Source organism: Microchirus variegatus (genome assembly GCF_963457635.1).
Source record: "Microchirus variegatus genome assembly, chromosome: 11".
Classification (NCBI taxonomy): Eukaryota; Metazoa; Chordata; class Actinopteri; order Pleuronectiformes; family Soleidae; genus Microchirus; species Microchirus variegatus.
The window spans coordinates 22591607-22614905 of record NC_139812.1 but is presented as its reverse complement, the minus strand read 5'-3'; the positions used below and the strand labels follow the sequence as shown (position 1 = coordinate 22614905).

At 41.7% G+C, this 23299-nt stretch overlaps 2 protein-coding genes across 2 annotated transcripts in view; both read right to left on the bottom strand.

Moving 5' to 3' along the window:
• Positions 1-23299, bottom strand: part of hif1an (hypoxia inducible factor 1 subunit alpha inhibitor) — a 265779-nt gene that overhangs the window by 147321 nt on the left and 95159 nt on the right. The gene's annotated exons all lie outside the window — the stretch shown is intronic.
• Positions 1-23299, bottom strand: part of zmiz1a (zinc finger, MIZ-type containing 1a) — a gene marked incomplete at both ends in the record, with an annotated part of 40803 nt that overhangs the window by 10464 nt on the left and 7040 nt on the right. Inside the window, 2 exons of the mRNA XM_083897335.1 lie at positions 7617-7652; positions 19377-19482. Of these exons, the coding sequence (XP_083753461.1) occupies positions 7617-7652; positions 19377-19482 (142 nt within the window). The remainder of the gene's footprint in view (positions 1-7616; positions 7653-19376; positions 19483-23299) is intronic.

The following is a 23299-nucleotide window of genomic DNA, read 5'->3' as shown; positions in this document are numbered from 1 at the left end:
GTTCACTTCTAAAATGAGCGATTTAAGACGCCGTGTACACCCAGAAGGAGAGACCTTTTTTTATTATAACGTGCAGTCTTTCTTGGAAAACTCGGTCTTGTGACGTGACCGTCTTGAATCTTAGGTTTAAAGGTTTAGAAAGGATAATGAAGTACTGTACAGTTGTATGAGTGTATAATTTCTTAGTCTTTAGGCAGAGGGGCCTTGTTTTTTACAGTTTCTACAGGAGCCTGGAAGGACAAACCAGGCGAAAGCTTACAACGCAATTGAAGAACAACAACATTTCTGTTACGTGAAGGCCTTCACAGTTCCCTGATGTGGTTTGAAAAGGGTTGAGTTCTGCATTTGAAACTAAGGAATTATCTTTTATAACTGAATAAAATGTTGATTATTTTTGCACGTAATCAAGTACTTAGTCAATAAAGTGGCATAAAACCTTAAAATTGATCAGTTTCAGCGATTTATTGAGTTCCAGAGTGAAAGAAACCAGAAAATATTCACACGTAAGGTGAAAAATAAGAAAAAAAAATTGTTAATTTTGTTAAAAACTGCAGCCTCGTAACTGTATGTTTAAAGAGTGAATGACAATGGACGTTGAAAATGCACAAATGTGAGTATGAAAGAGACCACAAACAATGACTGTATGCAATTTAACCCTTTAAGGTACGTAAGAAAAAAAGCGAAATAAAAAGGAAACATTTTTTCTTTGTATTTTTTATTATTTTATTTTATTTCCTAATGATAACCATAATGACAATCAATATTTATTTATTTTTAATTAGACCCTACAGTATTTCAGATACAGGCCTCTACCAAACAGTTGAGACGTCTGTTCATAATAAACCTGGTTTGTATAATTCATAAAGTACAACATTCAGAACAAGTGACATTAAGTGTTAGTGAGTTCAGCTTGATGCATGTTTCAATGAGATATAGTGACTTAAAGTGTGGTCGAACCAAATGGTTGAGTAGTACCTTAAAGGGTTAAAGTGCCTTATTGTTTAAATAAATGAATTCATAACATCCATGTTAGCAGTCGTTTGTATTGGCGGAGCTAATCGTGCACTGTGAATGACAGCAATCTGACCTAACATGTTGCCATTTTCAAAGAAAGGGGGAAAAAAAAGGAAAGCGAGAGCATGAAGGAGAAGAAGAAACAGAAGAGGGAAGGAGTGTTTAGGCTTTCCTCTGGAGGGTGGAGAGAGCCAAGCCTCCTAGTTAAAGAGGAATTATTCCACCCTGCCATTACACAGAGCTTATCTACCCACTAAATCACCACCTCCACACAGAGGACCTGTCTCCTCAACTGGCAACCCACCATTTAGACCTAAAGATCAGCTCCGAGCACAAATGATGGAGTCACAGTCTGAGAGGGAGACATTGAGAGGCTATGGACGAGGAAAGAGAGAGAGAGCGAGAGAGAGAGAGGCGGTGACTTATGGCATCAGTGTGGCCACAAGACGCTGAACATCACAAGCTGCCAAGGCACGAGTCATTCATAATAGAGCGAGGTGCCACTCTGGGTATTGTGCATATTTAGCAAGTATGGTGCGGCGTACGTGACCTTATTTTCACCCCTGCCAACGCCATCAAACACCCACAACCAAGCCACACTGCACTTCTCTCACTTTGGTCTCTTCAGTCAGTGCATAAATAGCCTTCACGCACACACGCACACACAAACACACACATTCTTCACCGTATCTTTTACTTTTTTCCGTCGACAACTCGAATACCGATTCAGATCGGTCCGCCTCAACTGTTTTTGTTAACTTGTCCTCGTTTCATTTAAAGCTGCAGCCCGTGGGGATTTACACTACCGTTCAAAAGTTTGGGGTCACTTAGAAATGTCCATATTTTTTATTTTTCAACAAATATAACATTAAATGAATCAGAAACACACTCTATACATTGTTAATGTGGTAAACGACTATTCTTGCTGCAAACGTCTGGTTTTTAATGGAATATGTACATAGGTGTATAGAGGCCCATTTCCAGTGTTCTAATGGTACATCGTGTTTGCTAATGGCGTTAGAAGACTATTGGATGATTAGAAAACCCTTGTGCAATGATGTTAGCACAGCTGAAAACATTCAAAATCATTATTTCTAGTCTTGTCAATGTCTTGACTATATTTTCTATTCATTTTGCAACTCTTTTGATGAATAAAAGTGTGACTTTTAATAGAAAACACCAATAAAATTGTATAGGTGACCCCAAACCTCTGAACGGTAGTGTATATCACACACTTTTCTTTCAAAAGAGCTACATGGTGGACACGCCGAGGTCAACATGGCTGTTAAACACCGTCACTCACTCACTCTACACTGCCTTTATAGTCATAGAACAGTTACAGAACCCAAAAAAAAAAGCTTATTTGTGAGTTTTGTCTAATCACCGTGGATCAACTCGCAGCTCTGTGTCATCCTGATATTGTGTTGACATAAAGGCTTCTCTCGCTCTCCTCCACTGCCAAGGAGTCGTACTTATTATCAGCCACGACTTCATGTTTCTCCATGATTACAACACAAATAATATCATAATGTATAACAACTGTTTCTGCCTGTAGGGGAAAAAAAAAACTGGTTCAGCTATAATTAAAATGATGATCTTTAAATATTTAAGTACACAAGAACTCCTCTCTTAAGGCAATAAAAAGTGTGTTTTTGAAAGTTCAGAAAGCCACTTAATTCACAATAGAGATATGGATTATATGGATTTAATCTCACAATGGCTAGTGTCAAAGCATTCAAATAAAGTATCTTGCACAAAGACACGCATAGACTAGTAGGTACTGGTATATAAGTATTGAACCCACAACCTTCCAGTTGAAAGACAACTCGCTCTACCACTGAGCCACCATGGCTCAATCAAAGTCAAAGTACATCTTATATCAGAAAATGTATTTTGATACTTCATATACTTTAAGACTTCAACTTCTACCAAAGTATTTACTGGTGAAGATACTCAAGTATCCCTTTAAAGTACTTCATACACGACTGCCACAGACTATTCTATACAAGAATATGTGATTTTCTTTTACAGTTTTGACCATTTTAAGTTGTTGGTGATGTCATCAGTGAGTAGATTTGTATACTTGTATGGTCACGTAGTTGCTAGCAGAAGGTAAAAACTCACAGAGACGAAAACACAACCTCTTTGTTGAAGAGGTAAAAAAGTGAAATCGACTGTAAGCTGATTTCAGAAGCACTGGCTGACCTCTCCCCTCCTTGCACTGCTCCAGTTCTTAGACGCTGTGGTAATGCCCAAAGACATATGGGGGGCCTCCTCACTCCATAGAGCCATATTTAACACTTTACGGCTGACTGATAACACAAAAAAAAAAACCCTGGCTCATTCTCACCTCACCTCCGCCCCTCAGGGAGCAGCAGGGAGAGAGAGTGAGCCCTGGTAACAGGCTGCAAGGCCCATTAACTAATGACAGAGTGTGTGTGTGTGTACGAGTCCTCTTTTACAAGGAAACCCCCGATGCTAATTGCTACGAGCTCTGACGGTGGCGTGTGCGCGCGAGCCGCGGTGTGCAGCGAGAGGCCTTCTGCTGCCGAGAGCACAGTCGTCTGCCAGGTAAAACCACGACAGGCTGCAAACGAGCGTGAAGCCACTTTGTCCGTTCACACCTGACGATGCTTTAAAGGCCCAGATCTGCCAAACGGGTACATCAGGATTTCTGACTGTGATGCCACCGCCCCCATCGCCGCTCTGTGAACCTTCCTTCTAATCCACGGCAGCTAATACTCGGCTTTTAGCATCAATTTTTAGCTTCAGCCAGCAGAAACTCACTGTAATGGTCAAATACAAACGCCTGAGATGAAGTCAAAGTCCCCCCCCCCCCCCCACACTCACCACTTGCAACCGTTTAATGGGTCCACATACATTTCTATTCTCTCCAGCGACCACACACACACACATCGTCTGTGTTAAAAGGGGCAGCAGAGGCCTTTTTGCATATTAACACTGACATGATATAAGGAAGAAACAGGTGGAGTCAGCAGCTAGCGGCAAGTAAGTTTACTGAATAAAAAGAAAACAAATAGCGGGAAACGACTTCGATGAATATCTCTACTCTTGACTCGAAAATGATCCTTCATATGCAAATGAATCACATATAAATCTTGTTAATGGTGTTAAGCTAAAATATGCTGAAGATGGCATTTATGGCTGTCCTATAGTTAACATCATCACTCTTCACATAGTCATTTATCCTGCCATCTTTTAGCAGATTAAAACCTTACTGACCATCATCTCAGACCATCAGCTTCCATGGTGTAGATCTGACTATATTAAATCAAAATTTACCAGGCTAAGATCTTAATATGGGGCCACACGATCGGTATAGTGGGAAGTCCAAATGTGTGCGTGGGTTTATTTACGGGTTCTCTGGCTTCCTCCCACAGTCCAAAAACATGCAATATGGGGATTAGGTCAAACAGGATGCTCTAAATCACATGTGGCCCACGAGTGATTAATTGGGTCTCAAAAATATGTGTTAAAAAAAGGGCCAAGCTGCTTTAGGCGTGCGTTGAGCATAAACTATATTTCCCACAATGCATGGCGATTGCGTTACCTGCAAAGTGACGGCACCGGCACTAGATCGCAGTGTATCATTGTATGTGCATTATGCGACGAGTGAAATAAGTAATAAATGCAGAAAGTTATTTTGCAATATGTTGCAGAGTAGTTATCTTTAGTTTACATTATATTTAGTTACATTTAAGCTGTATGACAGTTACATCTGGCCCTTTGAGGGTCACCATTATGCTGATGAGGCCCTCAGTGAAAATTAGTTTGACACCCCTGTTCTAAATTGACCGTAGATGTGAGAGTGAATGGTTGTTTGTCTCTGTACGTGTCCCTGCGATGGACTAACCCGCCTATCGGCCTATGTCAGCTGAGATTTTCCCGGCACCCTCATGTGGAGGATAAAGCGGTAGAAAATGGACGGCAGTGGCCACAACAGAAGCATTTTAACACTAAGACACAAGAGGCACAGCAACGGCGTGCATACTTTGAGAAACAGGGAATTAACGAGCCTCCGATATTTAAATCTGTGGCGTCAACAACAGATGTTTTTAGACTCAACAGACGAGACGAGGTCAGAACAACGATGATTGTTGTGAGTGTGAACACAAACACAATCTCTGCTTTTTTGAAGAAGAAGAAGAAGAAGAAGAAGAAGAAGAAGACAGGAGGGGCTCAGCGCTCTACATAAAAGCAAAGTTGGAGGCGGAGTTCAAAAAAACAAATAAAGAACAGTATTAGATGAGGGAGACACAAATACACCTGCTGGAATAATTTGACTTGATTTATTACGACGCCCCAAAATAAAAGACGCAGGCAAAGCTGCTGCAACAACGCTGATGGCTGTGCGGGAACACGGAGGCTAACGGCGTGCGGCAGTTTTCCCGGATCTGCACGATATGTTAATGTCATTGTTCAAAAATACTTTAGCGGGATATGAAATACCAAACACCTGCACCCTGATATCATCTCCTCCACGTCTATATCTGACTTTTTATTTGCAGCAAGGAAGTAAGAGAAGTGGGTTAATGCAGCCGCAGAGGCTGGAAATCATCAGTGGTGTTTTCTTATGGAAAAAGTTGAGGTTTCTTTTAAAGATAATTGAAAAGAAAATGGAAAATGGAACATTTACATAAGACACGACACAAACAGGTAATGGAATGTCGAAATATTGACATCGTGGATGTTCAAACTGCTACCCCATTGTTCTTAATTCTCGTATTTTCATCGATTTGTGCATTTTTTGGGGGTATTTTTAAGCTTTTATTGAGAAGTAGCTCCCGTAGCTTCAGTATTGCAGTTCCCCATTCATCGCTTTAACCTTTTCTAAAAAGGTTTTTTCTATGTGACACATTATGTGTGGGTGAAACTGAGCAAGGGAGAAGTTAATCTGCTTCCTCCAATGGCATAACTGATAAGATAAGTGAGATAAAGTGTGTTACTGATACGATATCAAGCTCGACTCCTTTTCAAATGTACGTTTTAGGATGCTACATCTCAGATACCTGCTGTAGAGACGGTGCATCTGAGATTACAGAGCAAAGACTGGTGGGCTGATGCCATTTTTGCAAAACACGGCAGAAAAATGTGCATGAATTCCCACGACCCTGAAATGTCACTGTACTTGTTCTGATGTAGGAGAGAGCGCCGAGTCAAGCAAAGTTTCTGTGTCATCTCCCTCAGGAGCGTCGTGTTGAATGTGCAAAATTTCATTTGTCTCAATAAACGAGATAAAGCGTCAACCATTAAAATGCACATTCCCGCTTCTCAACATCTGAATATAGTTTCGCCCGCTGTGGTCCTGAAAGTGACCAAAATAACAAATCTGGCTCACGCCAAACCCGCTCTCTGTTGATGGCGACGTGTACATGCAGCTCTGCGGAGGTTTTTTTTTAATTGATCACAACACAGACAAAAGAGAAAATACTACACTTTCTGAGCATGAACACTGCAGCACTAGACACAGAAGCCTTCTGAGAGAATGTGTGGGATGATGAAAAGAAGCAATTTATAATAGATATCAAAGGCAGAAGCAGGTACAACACTGACAAGTAGGCCTGTGCTCTGTGGTGCACAAAATATTATGCAAAAGACAAAAATATGAAGGGGATACAAAATCCTGGAAAATATATATATATATATATATAAAAAATAAATAAAAGTCATGCTTTTAGCAAGGAATGTAATGGAAGCCATTTAAGCAGTCAATGATATCCCCCTTCCTGCCTCCTCTCTGTTCAGCAAACTTCTTTCAAGAAAAGAGCATATCAAATGGGCTTTAGTCTCAACAGCTCGGAGGCAGAACAACTCAAACATGCCCTGCAGAGAGACAGCGCCGTGTCACAAATCACACTCAATCAAAAATAAAAAAAATAAAATGAGACGGCCTCTAATTTAAAGCTGCAGTGCGTAACTTTCTGTGATTTTTTTGTTGTTTTTGTAAACAGAGACCATATCACACTATTTCTATCTATCTGAGGGAGCGTTTGTGTGTATACACCAGCACCACACGGGCGGGCGGGCGGGGGGGGGGACAAGAAGAAGCGCTTAACCTGTCAAACTGCCGAATGACCGTCGTTGGTGGTTTTGAGCAGAAGAATTCTCTTGTGAAACTTTTTCTTTGTGTTTTCTAGCGATACTTCAACCTGTTTTGCAGCCACCTCACTTCACTCCTTCAGTTTCGACATGTAAACACTTCCTGTGTGCAGCGCAACAATGTCCCCGGGGGGCAACACAAATGTTGCTGTTACGCCGAATCAGCACTGTGTGGAACTCATTTGGCAGAACACACATTTCTTCGTTTCTACTTAAAAAGTTACGCACTACAGTTTTTCTACAAATCCTGTATCTGTTCTCGTTTGTGTTGATAAACCAAAGGCAGTCAATTCTCATCCGCCTGGTTTCAAATAAATTTCATCCACATCCTCTGGCAGCGCACTAGACATGAGGATGGAGGGCGGAGGGCGGGGGGGGGGCGGGGGGGGGGGGAGAGGATGGATGGAAGGATGCTAAACAAAAACAAATGTGGGTCACAAGCCAAGGAGATGGTGCAGCCCAGAAGGGAGGGGTAGCTCTACCTGAGTCACTCTGACATCTCCTGCAGGTGCTGGTTTCTGTGGGGTTCAAATTACACATTTTTAAACGGGGCAGAGTCATAAAGAATAATCAGCATGAACACCAAACATAATGCAGTACGACGGCTCGAGCTGACTTAAGGTGCAAGATGTCGGTGTTCGGGGTGGGACATGGGTGGGTTCTCCGTGGTGCATGTGGCCACAAAAACAACAACAAATACAGTCGGTTAGATTAGTGTTGCACTGAGGGGGGGGGGGGGGGGGCGTGGCTTCTCCAATTGAGCTGGACTGAGAATTATTAAAGCATTATTATTAATAAATGTGCACTCTCAACGGTCACATACTCAGATTTCCTGTACTGTTATGCAAGAAGTACGACACAGCAAAGGACAAACGCGATGACGCTATAAGCTCATCTTAACTGCTTATTATTTGATGTTTCCACATGTATTTATAATGAACTGAAAAGCACTTTTTCACTCCTCCTACAAATGATACACAAGTTCTCAAGTCTCATGTGATGTCAACCGTGTCGAGTGACCAAAATATACAATATCAGTTACACAGCACTTTGGGTACATTTGCTATGACAGGCATTATTATGGCAGTGACCTATGCATTTGACCTACATAGTGGCTGGAATATGAATTTCAGGTGCATCTTTGGTGAGTCGGGTCAAAAGCCTGGGGGGTCATGACCTTCCACATCTGTATGAGAGATCTGTCACAATGCTCAAAACGATCCCTACGTACACTACCGTTCAAATGTTTGGGGTCACCTATACAATTTTTTGATTAAAAGTCACACTTTTATTTATCAAAAGAGTTCGAAAAAGAATGGAAAATATAGTCAAGACATTGACAAGATTAGAAATAATGATTTTAATTGAAAATAACCATTTTGCCCTTTCGTCAAAGAACCAGCAAAACTGTTTTCAGATGTGCTGACATCATTGCACAGGGGTTTTCAAGGGTTTTCTACTCATCTAATAGCCTTCTAATGTGATTATCATACACAATGTACCATTAGAACACTGGGAATGGGCCTCTATACACCTATGTACATATTCCATTAAAAACCAGACGTTTGCAGCTAGAATAGTCGTTTACCACATTAACAATGTATATAGTGCATTTCTGATTCATTTAATGTTATATTTGTTGAAAAAAAAGAGATTTTCCTTCAAAAATAAGGACATTTCTAAGTGAGCCCAAACTTTTTAACGGTAGTGTATGATCACACGGCCGTTATCGTCCACATCTTAGCTACACCCAAAGGCCTGTAAAATGAAACATGGAAAAAACATATTCACACACACACACACACACACACACACACACACACACACACACACACACACACACACACACACACACACACACACACACACACACACACACACACACACACACACACACACACACACACACACACACACACACACACACACACACACACACACACACCATGTGGACACAAGTATGTGTACGAGAAAAAAAAAGCAAAATAAATATGGACACTGAGCTCTCAGCTCTGCGAGTAAACAAACAGTCAGTGTCTTGGCTTTGTGACGACGTGCTTCTCTACAGTAAAAGCTCATCACACAGCGAGGGGAAGAATGAATGAGCAGCTCCGCACTACTTCAGGGGGGGAAAACAGTAAATGTCACATACCTAATTATAATCAGACACGTTACTTGTTGCAACTTCCACAATGTGTTTTTCCTCGTTTTATTTCTGAAGTGAAAATTAAATCACTAAGGTGAAAAAAAACAACAAAAAAACCACTATCAAGAATTCAAGAGAGTTTGAGAAATACGATTTCCTGAGGCTGCTCTGAGATAGTAGATTAAAAAGTCATGAAATCCTGGCTGTAGTACAACAGGAGATAATTCATAGAATATTGGTCTTGAGACGCAGTCAAAACCATTTGACGAGAGCACTGAACAGATATGGGAGTGATTAACAAGTACCACATAGTTTGTTTTTTTTCTCCCCCCCAATCTTTCAGGATGTGTTTTCTAAAACACATCCTGAAAGGATAATGTATCGCCTGCAGCACTGGGAACTCCACCCTCACTGCTAACAATACTTGACATCGGTTTGTCTCAACAGCAATTCCTTCCTCCATTCTCGAGCAAAAAAAAAAAAAAAAAATTCTAACACAATATCAAACTGGGGCCGCTTTGGGACGCGAGCGTGGCGATGATTCACAGAAAAAAGAAAAAAAAACACACGTAGGCCGCACACATACAGTGTGAAGTCAAAATGTCGTGAATGAGTCACTAAATGGCCTGATGGGGAAGTACACAGAGCGCAGACACAGGAGGAGGTCACTGGAGTGCACAGAAGTCAGCGACACAAAGAAAGCCAGAGAGAGAGAAAGGAGGAAGGCCCTGCAGGGACAGAGCGGCCGTGTGTGGCTGTGAGATTGAGGATGCAGACGGTTTGGGTGGTTTACAGCCGAACAGGAAGTGCTGCGGCTTCACGTCTGCTCGACCGAACGCCGCGTTATCATATTCCCTGCATAGGTCGGCGAAAAACATTCTGAGCCACGTGCTAATTGAGCTGTCTGTTTTTTACGGCCGGATTAAACACTGAATGAATCAACGCTGATTGAGTGGCCTTTACTCGTCCACAGGAAGGAAGTGGTGTTTCCCTTTCACAATAAGAGGTTACAGGCAAAATATACAGTTATAAGCAAAAATAAGGCCTTTGTGTGCAGTTATCTCCCTCGTGAATGGACTGATAAGCTACACGCAGTTCAACAATGAAAAGAAACACTGGAAAAGTGGGTCATCTTCTCCCTACACAACTGCCGAGTCAAACCTTCACATCAAAACAAGTCGTTTACTTGTTAAAGTAGAACGTCACAGTCGCACAATGTTCGCTCGTGCACACAGAGACAAGAGACAGAGACGACACCGGTGGCGCTGACGATTAGCCTCTGAGAGAGAGAGAGAACAGCATGTGGGTCAACCTGTGGTCAGCTGATCTGTCCCTGATATCACCGTCCTCTGCTGTGAGTGGACAGCGCTCGAGCACGGAAGCGCAGATGTGTGGCTATACAGTTACAGCAGACACACACACGTCAATGTCACAGTTGTGAGAGTAGATTTTTTAATGTCGATGATTTAAGAAGAAGCTCAGATTTTTACCTCTCATGCAAACACACTTAAACTTTATACTAAATTGAGATACATGGACATATGCATGGACTGCAGCCACACTAGACTAAGTGACGTGTACTTCCTGGACACTCTTAACCTTGACCTCATATGAACAAACCCTACTTTGACCCAACAGGCAAATGAACTTGTTGTCAGTTGCCTGCATCTGCACTCCTGAGACTACAGTGATCAAATTCAAGTATTCAACCTAAAATGTTAAATGTTGAGACTTGCTTTTTGTCCCCATCATGAGGATGAATTCCTATAATGTGACTGTGTTGGGTCCCCACAAGTGAGCAATACCTTGACCACACACACACGCACACATGCAGACACACACAAACACACTACAGCACTTACCCAGAGCCAAGCAAAGTCCCTGCACATCTCATTTCATTCCCTTCATATCACAGAGAGACTCAAGTGTCACAAATGCTCCAGTTCCTGCAGAGGCCAGCGGCAACTCCTAAAGCTTTCTGCTGCTTCCAAGCCTCCTGCCTGCACCTTATCACTCTCACTCTCTACACATATCCCTCACTCTTTCTTCCTCACTTCCTCTGCTTTCTTTCGCTCACTCTCATCCTCCTCCCCTTGCTCTCTGATCTGTCTTTTTCCCCCTGTCCAGCGTCTGCACAATGCACATAAATTATTCAGAGGCAGTCTCCCGGTTTCTCTTGCTTCGTCCAATCAGGGCAGGGCTGTGCACTAATGGGCTCCTGCTGTACCTGCTACCGGCTCCTACACACACACTCTCGAGACAGCAGAGGGGGGGGGGGGGAGGAGAGTGGGAGGGAGAGAAATATAGAGAGGAGACAGCCGAGAAGGAGGCAGGATGAGGGGAAGAGATAAAGACAGCGAGCCGACACAGACAAACAGGAGCAGAGATAGAGAAGGCAAGATATTCCAGTGCTTCTCACCTCAGCTGTGAGGTGCCGTTATTGATGTGCTCCGCTTAGTCTTAGTTTCGCGCTCCATTTGCCCCGCTGTACAAAAAGTGTACACAGAAGCACACGATCACATATGCATGATCCAGCACTGTGACTGCCATTTATCAGGAAACCCCCCCCCCAAAAACCAACAAAAAAAACAGAGGGAAAAAAAAGTCTGCAACGTCAGGGCTGCAAAGTTGCACAAGTGGGTGGAGCTAGCTTAAAATGCTATGCAGGCTGGCGGGATGCCAGTGTATGAGAGAGGAAGTGGGAGAAGAAGAGAGTCAGATATGTGTGTGTGTTTTAAAGCTGTAGTGCGTAACTTAAAGAGAACATTATTTATATGCCCGGTCCTTCCTCTGAAAACCGGCTCTGTCAAGCAATACTATCAGCACAGGGACACGGAAGAAACGTGTTGTTTTTGAGCAGTACAATTCACTTCTGAAACTTTTCGTGGGCACTTCCTAGTACAACGCCTGTTCCTGCCTCCGTCTGTCGTGACATAAAGCGAATTTCTCTGTGTGTGCAGGAAGTTATTTGCCTTAAAATTCCAACAGAAGTCAACATTAAATAGCAACACGGATGATTTGGACGAGAAAGCCTTGAGTGAGTCTCCTTACCTAAATGTTGAGATTCAGTCGTACAGTGGGGAAACGAGTGACAGCGGAGGGAAGTTGTCTTTTGTCTGACTCAATCAGACAATGTCACAAATGTCCCACACAGATTTGAAACAAACACAACAGGCAGGAGGCAGGAGTATGGTTTGAAAAGAGGCGTGTCAAATGCCTCTGGGGGACTGCCCTAACCCTAACCCTGGTGGTGGTGATGATGATTCCAGATCAGTCAATTTGACAAGAGCTTCTTCAAGAGTTTCTTTCTGTGTTTGCACAAGCTGCTGACTCAGGTGTGACATCACCGCCAAAATAAACTCACTCAAACTGTGTAAACCAAACGATGCCATAACTGCTGGCACGCTGTGCACCAGTGTGATATGTTGACGTCGTATGCATAAGAGAATGAGAAATATTAAGGTGATTTTGTCAAAGTTTTCTTACTTACTTTAGTAAATAAATAAACAAACAGAAAAGAGGCACAAATTGAACAGGATAATTTACAAAACAACACAGGCAGGAAGTGACAAAATGACTGTGTGTGTGTGTGTGACACAGACTTCTAACATCTATCACATTATCAGTCTTTACTGATATGTGAGATGATGTATATGTATGTATATGTATATATATATACACACACATATATATACATATACATACATATATAAATATACGTTTACTTCCTGTTTATGTCTGTGAAAATAAAGCATATATAAATATATGCACATATATATATATATACACATATATATACATATATACACACATATACATATACATATACGTTAACTTCCTGTTTATCCAAACTAGTTTCCTTCGTACGTCACTTTGTGATTCATAGCCACTGACGTGTGCTGCACGCTGCTGACCACAAACCCCTGTGTGGCTGCAGCAGCAGCAGCAGCATGTGTTAGCCTGCAGAGGTCCACGCTGTGGTAAATCATGCAAGTGTTAAATACATATATATATATATATATATATACTGTATACTTTAGGGAGCAAGTGATAAAGGAGCCAATCAGCCTCAGACAAACAAACGCACTGATCCTCACACAAGAATTTTCCCCCACAGGCTTCATTTTTTATAAACTTAGTCGTGAACTTTAAAGGTAGTTTTATGTTTTGTTTTTTTTTTGTTATTATTGGTTGCTCAGGGGTTTCATCATCTAAAGCAAACCCACTGGAGAGTGTCAGAGGAGAGGCCTCGCCTTTCTAAAAATAAAGCATGTTTCCTGTTAATAATTCAGCACGCTGTTCTTACTCAGCAGTAATTAAATATAAAAGTCTGTAAGGTTGATTGGGTCAGTAACAACGGATAGCTACACCTTCCACTGGTCCTCAAAGACTGAAGGGTGAGAAAATCAATCAGGAGAAAGTAAGACAGCTAAGTGGAAGGCATGTCCGACTACTGTGTGTGTGTGTGTGTGTGTGTGTGTGTGTGTGTGTGTGTGTGTGTGTGTGTTATGTACACACACAGTAGCACGGCAAATTTTACTGAAGGTCTAATGGGAGCAATTTTTCATTTTCTTGGACAGCTCACTGAATTTGGAGAGTAAAGTGTTTATGAAGTAGTTTTTGTGCGTGTACTGCGCCTTTTTCAGCACTATACTGACCTTATAAGGACCTGTAGTCCTCATGGAGACCAAAACCTGGTCCCCATGAGGACAAAAAGCCTTATGTTAGGAGCTGAGATTTGAAGTGTGGTGAGGTTAAGGTTAGGGATACAGCACTACAACGATTCAAGGATTCAATTCAAGGATTCAAGGGTTTTTATTATCTATTATTGGGAATAATAAATATATATATAGATATAGACAATAATAATAAGGGTTAGGGTTAATCCTCACAAATGAATAGAAGTCAATGCAATGTCCTGAGAAGAATAGCTGTGTGTTTGTGTGTGTGTGTGTGTGTGTGTGTGTGTGTGTGTGTGTGTGTGTGTGTGTGTGTGTGTGCTGCAGCCACACCTACATCGTTGTTGACACAGCATACCGACTGTTTTCCCATATTTGAAACACTGGTTCACCGTGAGTGCATTTTGTTGACTGAGCGCGTGTTGACAACATCTTTTTTTACTAATGAAAGTGGGCGGGAGGGAATTTACCACTAGTCCAGAGAAACAGCGTTGCTCTTTTAATCATATTTTCCAAATTGCTCATTCTCAAACAAGTGAAAAAAAAAAAAATGTTCTTGCACACATGAAAAAGATGAAAGATCTCTGCAAAAAAAAAAAAACCCACAGCAATTCCTAATCTTCTGTGTGAATTGTTCTCAGGAGCACAAATATTATTTCTGTGAAAAACACCGAGCAACAAGCAGCAACCTGTGCCCGACTGAAGCGTTAAAATCTGTTTCTAGGAAAACGGAGCTCCTGCCAAAAAAAAAAAAAAAAAAAGAAGCAGTTCACACAAACGCAGAGTGTATGAAATCATGTCGAAACATTGGACACGTTCAAAACAATCACTTAAGGGTTACTTTTTCAATTAAATAAGTACAAAAAAAAGGAAAAAGAGAGCGCAGAACACATGTAGAAGAAGAAGAAGAAGTGCATAAATGTTCACTTGTGCTTCATAAACACCGACAATGCTGTTATGAACAGAGCTGGTGGCAGATTCACTGGGGAAGGAAACAGTAAAATCCTTGGCAGATTGTGTTGCTAATCTGATTTGTTGTCTAGTGAACACAGTAGCCAAAAGAACTTAAGAGTCTATTAGGGCTGTGTGTGTGTGTGTGTGTGTGTGTGTGTGTGTGTGTGTGTGTGTGTGTGTGTGTGTGTGTGTGTGTGTGTGTGTGTGTGTGTGTGTGTGTGTGTGTGTGTGTGTGTGTGTGTGTGTGTGTTTGTAGGGCAGTGGCACACCTATTATCTAATGAAGCTCTCAGCTTAGAGCCCGGCTCGTACCAGATCCCCGATTATCAGAGGGAAAACGTTAACTCATAGACTGCTTTATAAAGGAGTGTAAAAGTCAGTTTTTGGACAAAAAAAACAAAACCAGGAACATGAACCTGAACGCACCGTTGTTATTGCGCCGACATAGTTTTCAACTGTGCGTTCCTCCCTGGCTCTGAGAGTTAACGGCGCTAATGCCACGGTTCGCCTGAATCACCTAACAGCACATAAGTCTCTTCACTAGCCGATTCCAGATTAGAGCAACACGCTAATCCTTCAAGCCGCACTGCAGGGTCACAATCTCCAGACAGCTCATCATCAGCAGCGGCAGCAGCAGCAGCAGCCTGCGGTTACTGAAAATATCTGCACTTCATTCAGCAGGACTTTGTTTACATATTTTTCCTCAGTTCTCTGTATATGTATGCATATCAGACTAATCTGCAACTGCAATATGGATTTTAGATCTGCTCTGAAGCCTCTTTCTCTGAAAAAATACTCAATAAATCATGACCTGTATGCACTTTGCAGCCAGGGATAAAAACCTCTAAACTTTAATTTTGCAAACTCAAGTTGTCAAACAATTAAAAAAAAAAAGGAAGAATGGCCATAATTGTTTCATCAATTTCCTCTTTAACCGATGCTCAGAGAGAAAGCGTCAGTGGGATTGATCCGCAAAGACTCGGTCTGCCTCCTCCCTGGAGAAGCCTACAGACAGCATCCCAGACTCCTCAGCCCTTATCTGGACTCTCAGGTGTCAGATTTGCGGCACTCTGTCGCCATGCAGGCTGTCAGCAGATTCTGCCGAGGCCTCACAAAACAGACCCACATCCATCCATGCACACACACACACACACACACACACACAAATATGACACAAATGTGAGCACACAGGCAGCGGGAACAGAGCGGTTAAAGCTTCCCGGGACGATCTGATTTAACTTTCTCAACCCTGACTGTCTATCAACTCTAGTGTCAGTCAGTTTTTCAAACTACGGGGTTAAAAACACAGTTGCGCTGATGTATTTATCACAAAACCAGCCACATAAGACACACAAAGCTCCAACTGTGCATCAAATATTCAGCACAAGACGCGACTCAAGTTCAAATACTTCTGCTTCTTCCTCCCAAACAAAATTAGAAGCATTTACGCTACCGTGCAAAAGTTTGGGGTCACTTATTTTTGAAGGAAAAGCACTTTTTTTTTCAATTAACATAACATTAAATTAATCATAAATACACTCTATACATTGTTAATGTGGTAAACGACTATTCTAGCTGCAAATGTCTGGTTTTTAATGGAATATGTACATAGGTGTATAGAGGCCCATTTCCAGTGTTCTAATGGTACATTGTGTTTGCTAATGGCGTTAGAAGACTATTGGATGATTAGAAAACCCTTGTGCAATGATGTTAGCACAGCTGAAAACAGTTTTATTTTGAATAAAAATCATTATTTCTAATCTTGTCAATGTCTTGACCATATTTTGTATTCATTTTGCAACTCTTTTGATGAATAAAAGTGGGACTTTTAATGGAAAACACCAAAAGAATTGTGTGGGTGAGCGCAAACTTTTGAACTGTAGTGTACATATATGATATAGGGGTATAATAGAGTGCCAGTATTGGATACCGAGGGATCAGCTCATCCCTAAAAAGCTTCTGCTGCGTTTCTATCGTCGCATTCTCCTCTGTCGCCCTCACGTCTGCTTCCTCAGACAGACGTCCTTGCACGGGGAGCTAAGATGGATTCTCAGTGAGCACAGCAACATCTTCCCTGAGTCACATCTGCCTCCCCTTCTCCCTCCCCACCGACAGCCCGACTGCCAGCCTCATCTGATGACTGTCGGCATCAAATAATTACACCGCAGTTCCCATTTGTCCGCGGCGCATAAACAACTCTTCCTGAAACCCCAGGTTTTTTTTTTCATCTTCTATTAGATCCCAGAACCATCAGCAGACCTGAAGATGATTCCGACTGTCAGCCTGGGCCCAGACGCTCAGGCCAGTCCGAGCCATGCCTGGACAACAATCACATTATCCCGACACGGGAAAACACAGACAGAGAGAGAGAGAAACACAGCAATCAATATTGTCCACTGACGTCTGTCTGCCCACTTAAGTTCCTCCCAACAAGACTCTTCCCACCACAACTGAAAGAGGATATTCAGCTCCAGCTAAATGTTCATACAGTGAGCAAATGTTCATTTTTCGGAGTACAGCGCATGGTTATATTTCAGTCCTGTCATGCTAAAAAACAAAGACGTTAATCAAAAAAGATATTTGACTATGATCACATCCACTTATGGAGCTGACAGACAGAGGTTTATATGGACGGCTGTGTCAGGTCTTTGTCAAGCAAGAGTGAGCGGTCCAGCACGGATCAGCAACACCTCACCAGCCATCCATCTCTTCCTCTCTCTCTCTCTGCCACCTCTGCATGTTTCACTCTGACAAATGTACAAGATCAAGCTGCTCCTGCAGGGCTGTGTGAGGCAGAGGAGGGAGGGGAGGAGCAGGAGGAGCAGGAGGAGGAGGAGGAGGTATGGATCGAAGGGGAAATTGGATTTGATAGATAAATGTCTGAGGATAGCATTACCGCTCGCTCTTCCTCCCTCTTGCCTCACATGTGTGTGTGTGTGTGTGTGTACAGTATATACATGCACACATACAGTACGTGTGGATTTGTGCAGAAAGACCGTTGAGTAGACAACTTTTTTTTTTTTTAAACCATAGAGAGACAGCTTATCTCAATAGCACATTAATGTTTAATGCAGACTAAAAATATCTGACAGTATAATGCTCTACGGGCTTTCTGTGGTCACAGTCATTTGTAGAAATCAAACATTTAGCGCCCGTCTTTAACAGAAACTTGTTTGTTTTTAAGTTTTAAAGTCTTTTAAATTAATATTAATAAAAAAAATTAATCTGTGGACTCTGTGACGACGGGGAAGACGGTGAACCACGCAAACGTGATTAAAGTGAAAGGTGCATTATGTAATAAATCTAAAGCAACTGGCCATAAAATCATCCTAATATGTGACAGCGACTCAGGAATAATGTTCATATGACAAACTGAACTCACCAACAACAATAGTACAGCCAAAATATTTTCATTAAAAAAAAATTGAAATCATGTTTTGGCATGTGGCGCCACCTACCGCCGACTACCAATCATTGGAGTCAGTAGAGTCTCAGCTGCCGAGCAACCACGGGTTGCCAGGTACGTCAGAAAACGAAACCTAAAAGACCTCGGTATTTTGAATTTGAATGTAGTAACCGTTTTTGGCCACATTCTTACATATGGCACCTTTAAACGAGGGATCCTGCTGCTACCCACACATGTACAAGTCAGAGTGGAATGGACTGAGTATGTATGTATGGAACACAACTTAAAGGAGAAAATCAACTTTTTAATAATTTTAATACTGATATTTGGGAGTCTGGAGGCCCTATGAGTAGGCCAAGTGTGAAAAAAAAACCGCAATGTTGACTTTAGCATTCTTTGCTACGTCACAATGAGACATTCCTGGAATTGTTGTCTCGTGGAGCTCCGCCTTTTCCCTAAAAAAACGCGAGAGTGCAGGCGAGGGCAATAGTATCCGGAAGAGCGGAAGTCAGTGAAGTGCTCTATTCTTGGCTGCACAGTGCAGCACAGAGTTCTACACAAACTTCCAGCCTCAGAGGATTTACGTGTCCAGTGGATACATTTTATATATGACGGGAATAATGATGGCTTTTTCCAAATGCTAATTGCCGTTAGCTGCCGGAGCCTCAGTGACGCTGACGTAGTTTTCTGTGTCTCATTTGCTAATTTTAAAGAGACAGGCACTCAAAAGCTAGCGCTCTGAACAGGGCTGTTTTGGCAGGGTGATTGAACTGCTTCATCCTTAAGGTATTTTGACCAATCTAGGAACTAGGTTAACTTGTAGAAATAGGGTATAATATGTCGACTTTAACACACAAGTATGAACACAACTTCCCTCACTTGATCGAGATGTCACGTACAGCGGTTTGTGTTGAGCACCTGCACGAGGAGGAGGAGGAGGAGGAGGAGGAGGAACAGTGCGGCTCTGTATTGTTGGCAAGTCGACTGCGGTGAATGGGATGACACATGGGCATGCGTCGGCTGGCAGTTCGGGGGGGAAACAAAACAAAGAGTCTTACCTGCAGATTTGGGAGTGAATTTGTCTCTGTTGGCGGCGCAGACAGCCAGCAGCCGGTAGCCAAGGTCCAAATCATAGCCCTGCTGAGCTGCGACGCGACTCACCACCTGGGAAGAGCAGTGGATCATGAGATTAACCGTTGTCCCCTCGGCCTCCACTAAGTTTCACATTATGTAAACTGTTTTCAAATCTCTGCATCACTTTAATTACATCATTACAAGCGCAGGGTTAAAGCAGAGGGAGCTCATTCTGACTGCATCTTTTATCAATAGTTTAATCTGCCTTCTTTTCTTTTTTTTATTAATGTTTGTCTATAAATATGCAAATTTACTCTGAGCTCCTGTCTTCTGTTTGCTTGTCTCATCAAAGTCCAAATGCCAAATATCCTGTGTTCACTTTCAAGTTTCATTCAGGACAAGAAAAACAACCAAATGTCAAATTTGAGGAGCTGAAAAGCAGAGATTTTTTTCACTCGGAAAAAATGACACCCACTTTTTTTTGTGTGTGTGTCAACTGACAAATGAATTAGTCAGTGAAATATTTTTTTCCGTGTTATATTTCTACAAACACCCACGTAAGCAGCCGCTTCTCTCTGATATGACTAATGAAAAGTGAACAAACAGTGAAGACGCATTTACAGCATCATAACTTCATAAAATCACTTTCTTAAGTCATGGAACTTCATTTATGTTCCACACGTACTGTACGTGCATGCACGTGCACACACACACACACACACAGAGTGAGATTAATGTGTAGTCTGGACTGTTCCACCGTTCCACAGTGGAGGCGAGCATGATGACTACATCAGCGAGCCAAACCACAGAGTGGAGCAGAGTCTGTGAAAGGTCGTCCTCAAACATGTCCACTCTGACCCTGAGATCAACACAGTTTGCTCCCCGTGACTGAAGGTTGCCGGTTCAATTACAAGAGCAGAGCATGTAATAGAAGTGTTTCATTCACTGCTATTATTATTTGATTAGATTTTTTGCTGTTTTTGTTTTCAAGAGAGGAAGGAACTTAGTTAGTTTTCAGCTATTGACAGGATAATAAATACAAAAAATTTAAGAGACTTCTTTGTTTCTGTTGTATGATCGTTCATAATTTAGTTCTTCTAAATAAAACTAAGATCATAAATATGTCACACATGACATATGAAGGATTCTGTACTTTGATCTTATGCATAGTACATTTTTACATTGAGCTGAAAGCTGCAAATATTTGTTTTATTTCATTGAATAATTCATCAATTCATGTTGAATATGTCTCTTATTTATTTGTGTGTGTGTGTGTGTGTGTGTGAATATCCATTTAAATGCAATAAAAACCTGATCACATAAAAGGGAAATAACCTTTAACACTGTATTTAACAGTTTGGGAACATTCTTAGCTTTCTATGCAGCTACATTTAATTACAAATTCAATTTAATACATATTTTTCTTTTTTCTTTATTATTTAACATACTGTATATCATTATAATTATTATTATTTACATATTCTTTCCTCTCATACTGCTCATCCTGCTTCTATTTATACATCTATGTGTTTGCTTTTGCTTTTTGGGCTCGTGGGAGAACGTGTTCTGCGGGGAAGGGTCAGAGTGGAGGTTACTTTGTAAAAAAAACCTCACAACTGTAACTGGAATTTCACTCACTATGAAAATCCAATAAACATAAGTTGGATAAATAATGTGATTTTTTTCAGTCGGCAGAGCCCAGATAAATCATCCGATTTCATCTTATTTGAGTTAATGTCATCAAATGTAAGCTGAAAAGTCCCTCTTTTCATTTGAAGTTTGAGAAGGAGCAGCCTGATCCTCCTGTTTTAATGACTTCAAAAAGAGTTTTAAAACATTTATGGGACATGAAGCAGGAGCATCCTGGACTAAAAGGGGGGGGGGGGGGGGGGGGTTTACTGAGCGATGTTAACCAGGACTCAGGAGACGGGCGGTAAATCATTATTAGGATTGGAGGGGGAAACCCCTCTCTCTGCTTTTATCCGCTAACATATGACAACTCCTCTGCACGCCCTCTCACCTCAAAACACATATTACCGTCAACGAGGTCAGCTGGAGTGTCTCTGGAGTCGGCATTAACAGCGAGGACGCTTGTAATGTGACGCCGAGTACTGGACGAAAAACTCATGAAACTATGTCAATATGTAGAATTTATTGGGTTTATTTTGACGCGTTCCATGACGCGTTTCCAAAGACGCGCGTGATGTCATGTTTATGTGCCGCGGCACCGGAGTTCAGGCACCGTTAACCAGTTAGCTCCTTTGGCGCCGTTTGCGTGCCTACAGTGGAAACTGGAGCAGTCTATTTATTAAACGAAAAGAGCAGCGCTACAAATAACCAGCGTACCTGTGTACTGTGTATGTGTGCCTCTGTTTTTAAAGCTTAGTGCTACTTTACAGACTAATTTTAACAGTCGGGACTCACGTAAACATGACGTCACGTGTTAATGTTGACTCCTTTAAGCTAGCCCAGCACTAGTTTATGTTTAACAAGAGCAACAACATTGCTTCATAGTCTGTGTTTGTTAAAATGTTAAAGCATGACAGGTTTCCATGACGACTGACGGGAAAAAGACGCGTGACGCCATGTTTACATACCGCGGCAACAGAGTCCAGGCACCGTTTACCAGTTAGCGCCGTTAGCACGCCTAAAGTCGAACTGGAGGGGTCTGTTTATGAAACGAAAAGAGCAGCGCTACAAATAACCAATGTACCCGTGAACTGCGTATGTGTGCCTCTGTTTTTAAAGTTTAGCATTACTTTAGAGACTACTTTTAACTCTTAATCAAGAGCAACAACATTGCTTCAGAGTGTGTGTGTTTGACTGGCCTATATGCTAACAACGTTCTTCTCCAAGTGAAAATGCTAACGCATGACAGGTTTCCGTGACGACTGACCGGGAAAAGACGCGCGTGACGTCATGTTTACGTGCCACGGCACCGGAGTCCAGGCACCATTTACCAGTTAGCTCCGTTAGCTCCTTTAGCACCGTAAGTGCGCCTATAGTGGAAACTGGAGCGGTCTGTTTATTAAACGAAATGAGCAGCGCTACAAATAACCAGTGTACCTGTGTACTGCGTATGCGTGCCTGTTTTTAAGGTTTAACGCTACTCTAGAGACTCATTTTAACAATTGGGAGTCACGTAAACATGACGTCACGTGGGTTAACGTTGATGGCGTTAAGCTAGCCCAGCACTAGTTTAGTTTAACATTGCTACATAGTGTGTGTGTGTGTGTGTGTGTTTGTTTGTGTGTGTGTGTGTGTGTGTGTGTGTGTGTGTGTGTGTGTGTGTGTGTGTGTGTGTGTGTGGGGGTGTGTGTGTGTGTGTGTGTGTTCTTGTACTTGCGGCATCCTGAGGACCAGTGAGGGTTTTTAACCAACAAAGTGAGGTCATTTTTACGGAGTGAGGACATTTTGGCCGGTCCTCACTTTGTTTTCATTCAAATCACTTCCTTAGGTTGCTATAACATGTATACTCAATTTGTTAAAAAAAAAATTCTAATTTTGGACGAAAAATTTTGGGTCAAATTTTTTTTTTTTTTTTTTGGACGAAAAATTTTGGGTCAAATTTTTTTTTTAATTTTGGACGAAAAATTTTGGATCAAATATTATTTTATTCTTTTTGGACGACATAGTATGACGTTTTTATAAAATTTTGGACCAAAAATGTTTTGTCAAAGATTTTTCAAATTTTGGGTCAAATTTTTTTTTACATTTTGGACGATATAGTATGACGTTTTTGTCAAATTTTGGACCAAAAATTAAAAAAAAAATCGAAAAAGTTTTTCAGCCCTTTTTGCTCTGGGGCTCCGCCTGCAGACATGTTATGGTACTGCAACCAGTAGTTCTTTGTAGAAGTCGTTCTTGAAGTAGATATTTGTAATTGTGTTGATTTATAAAGTGGAAA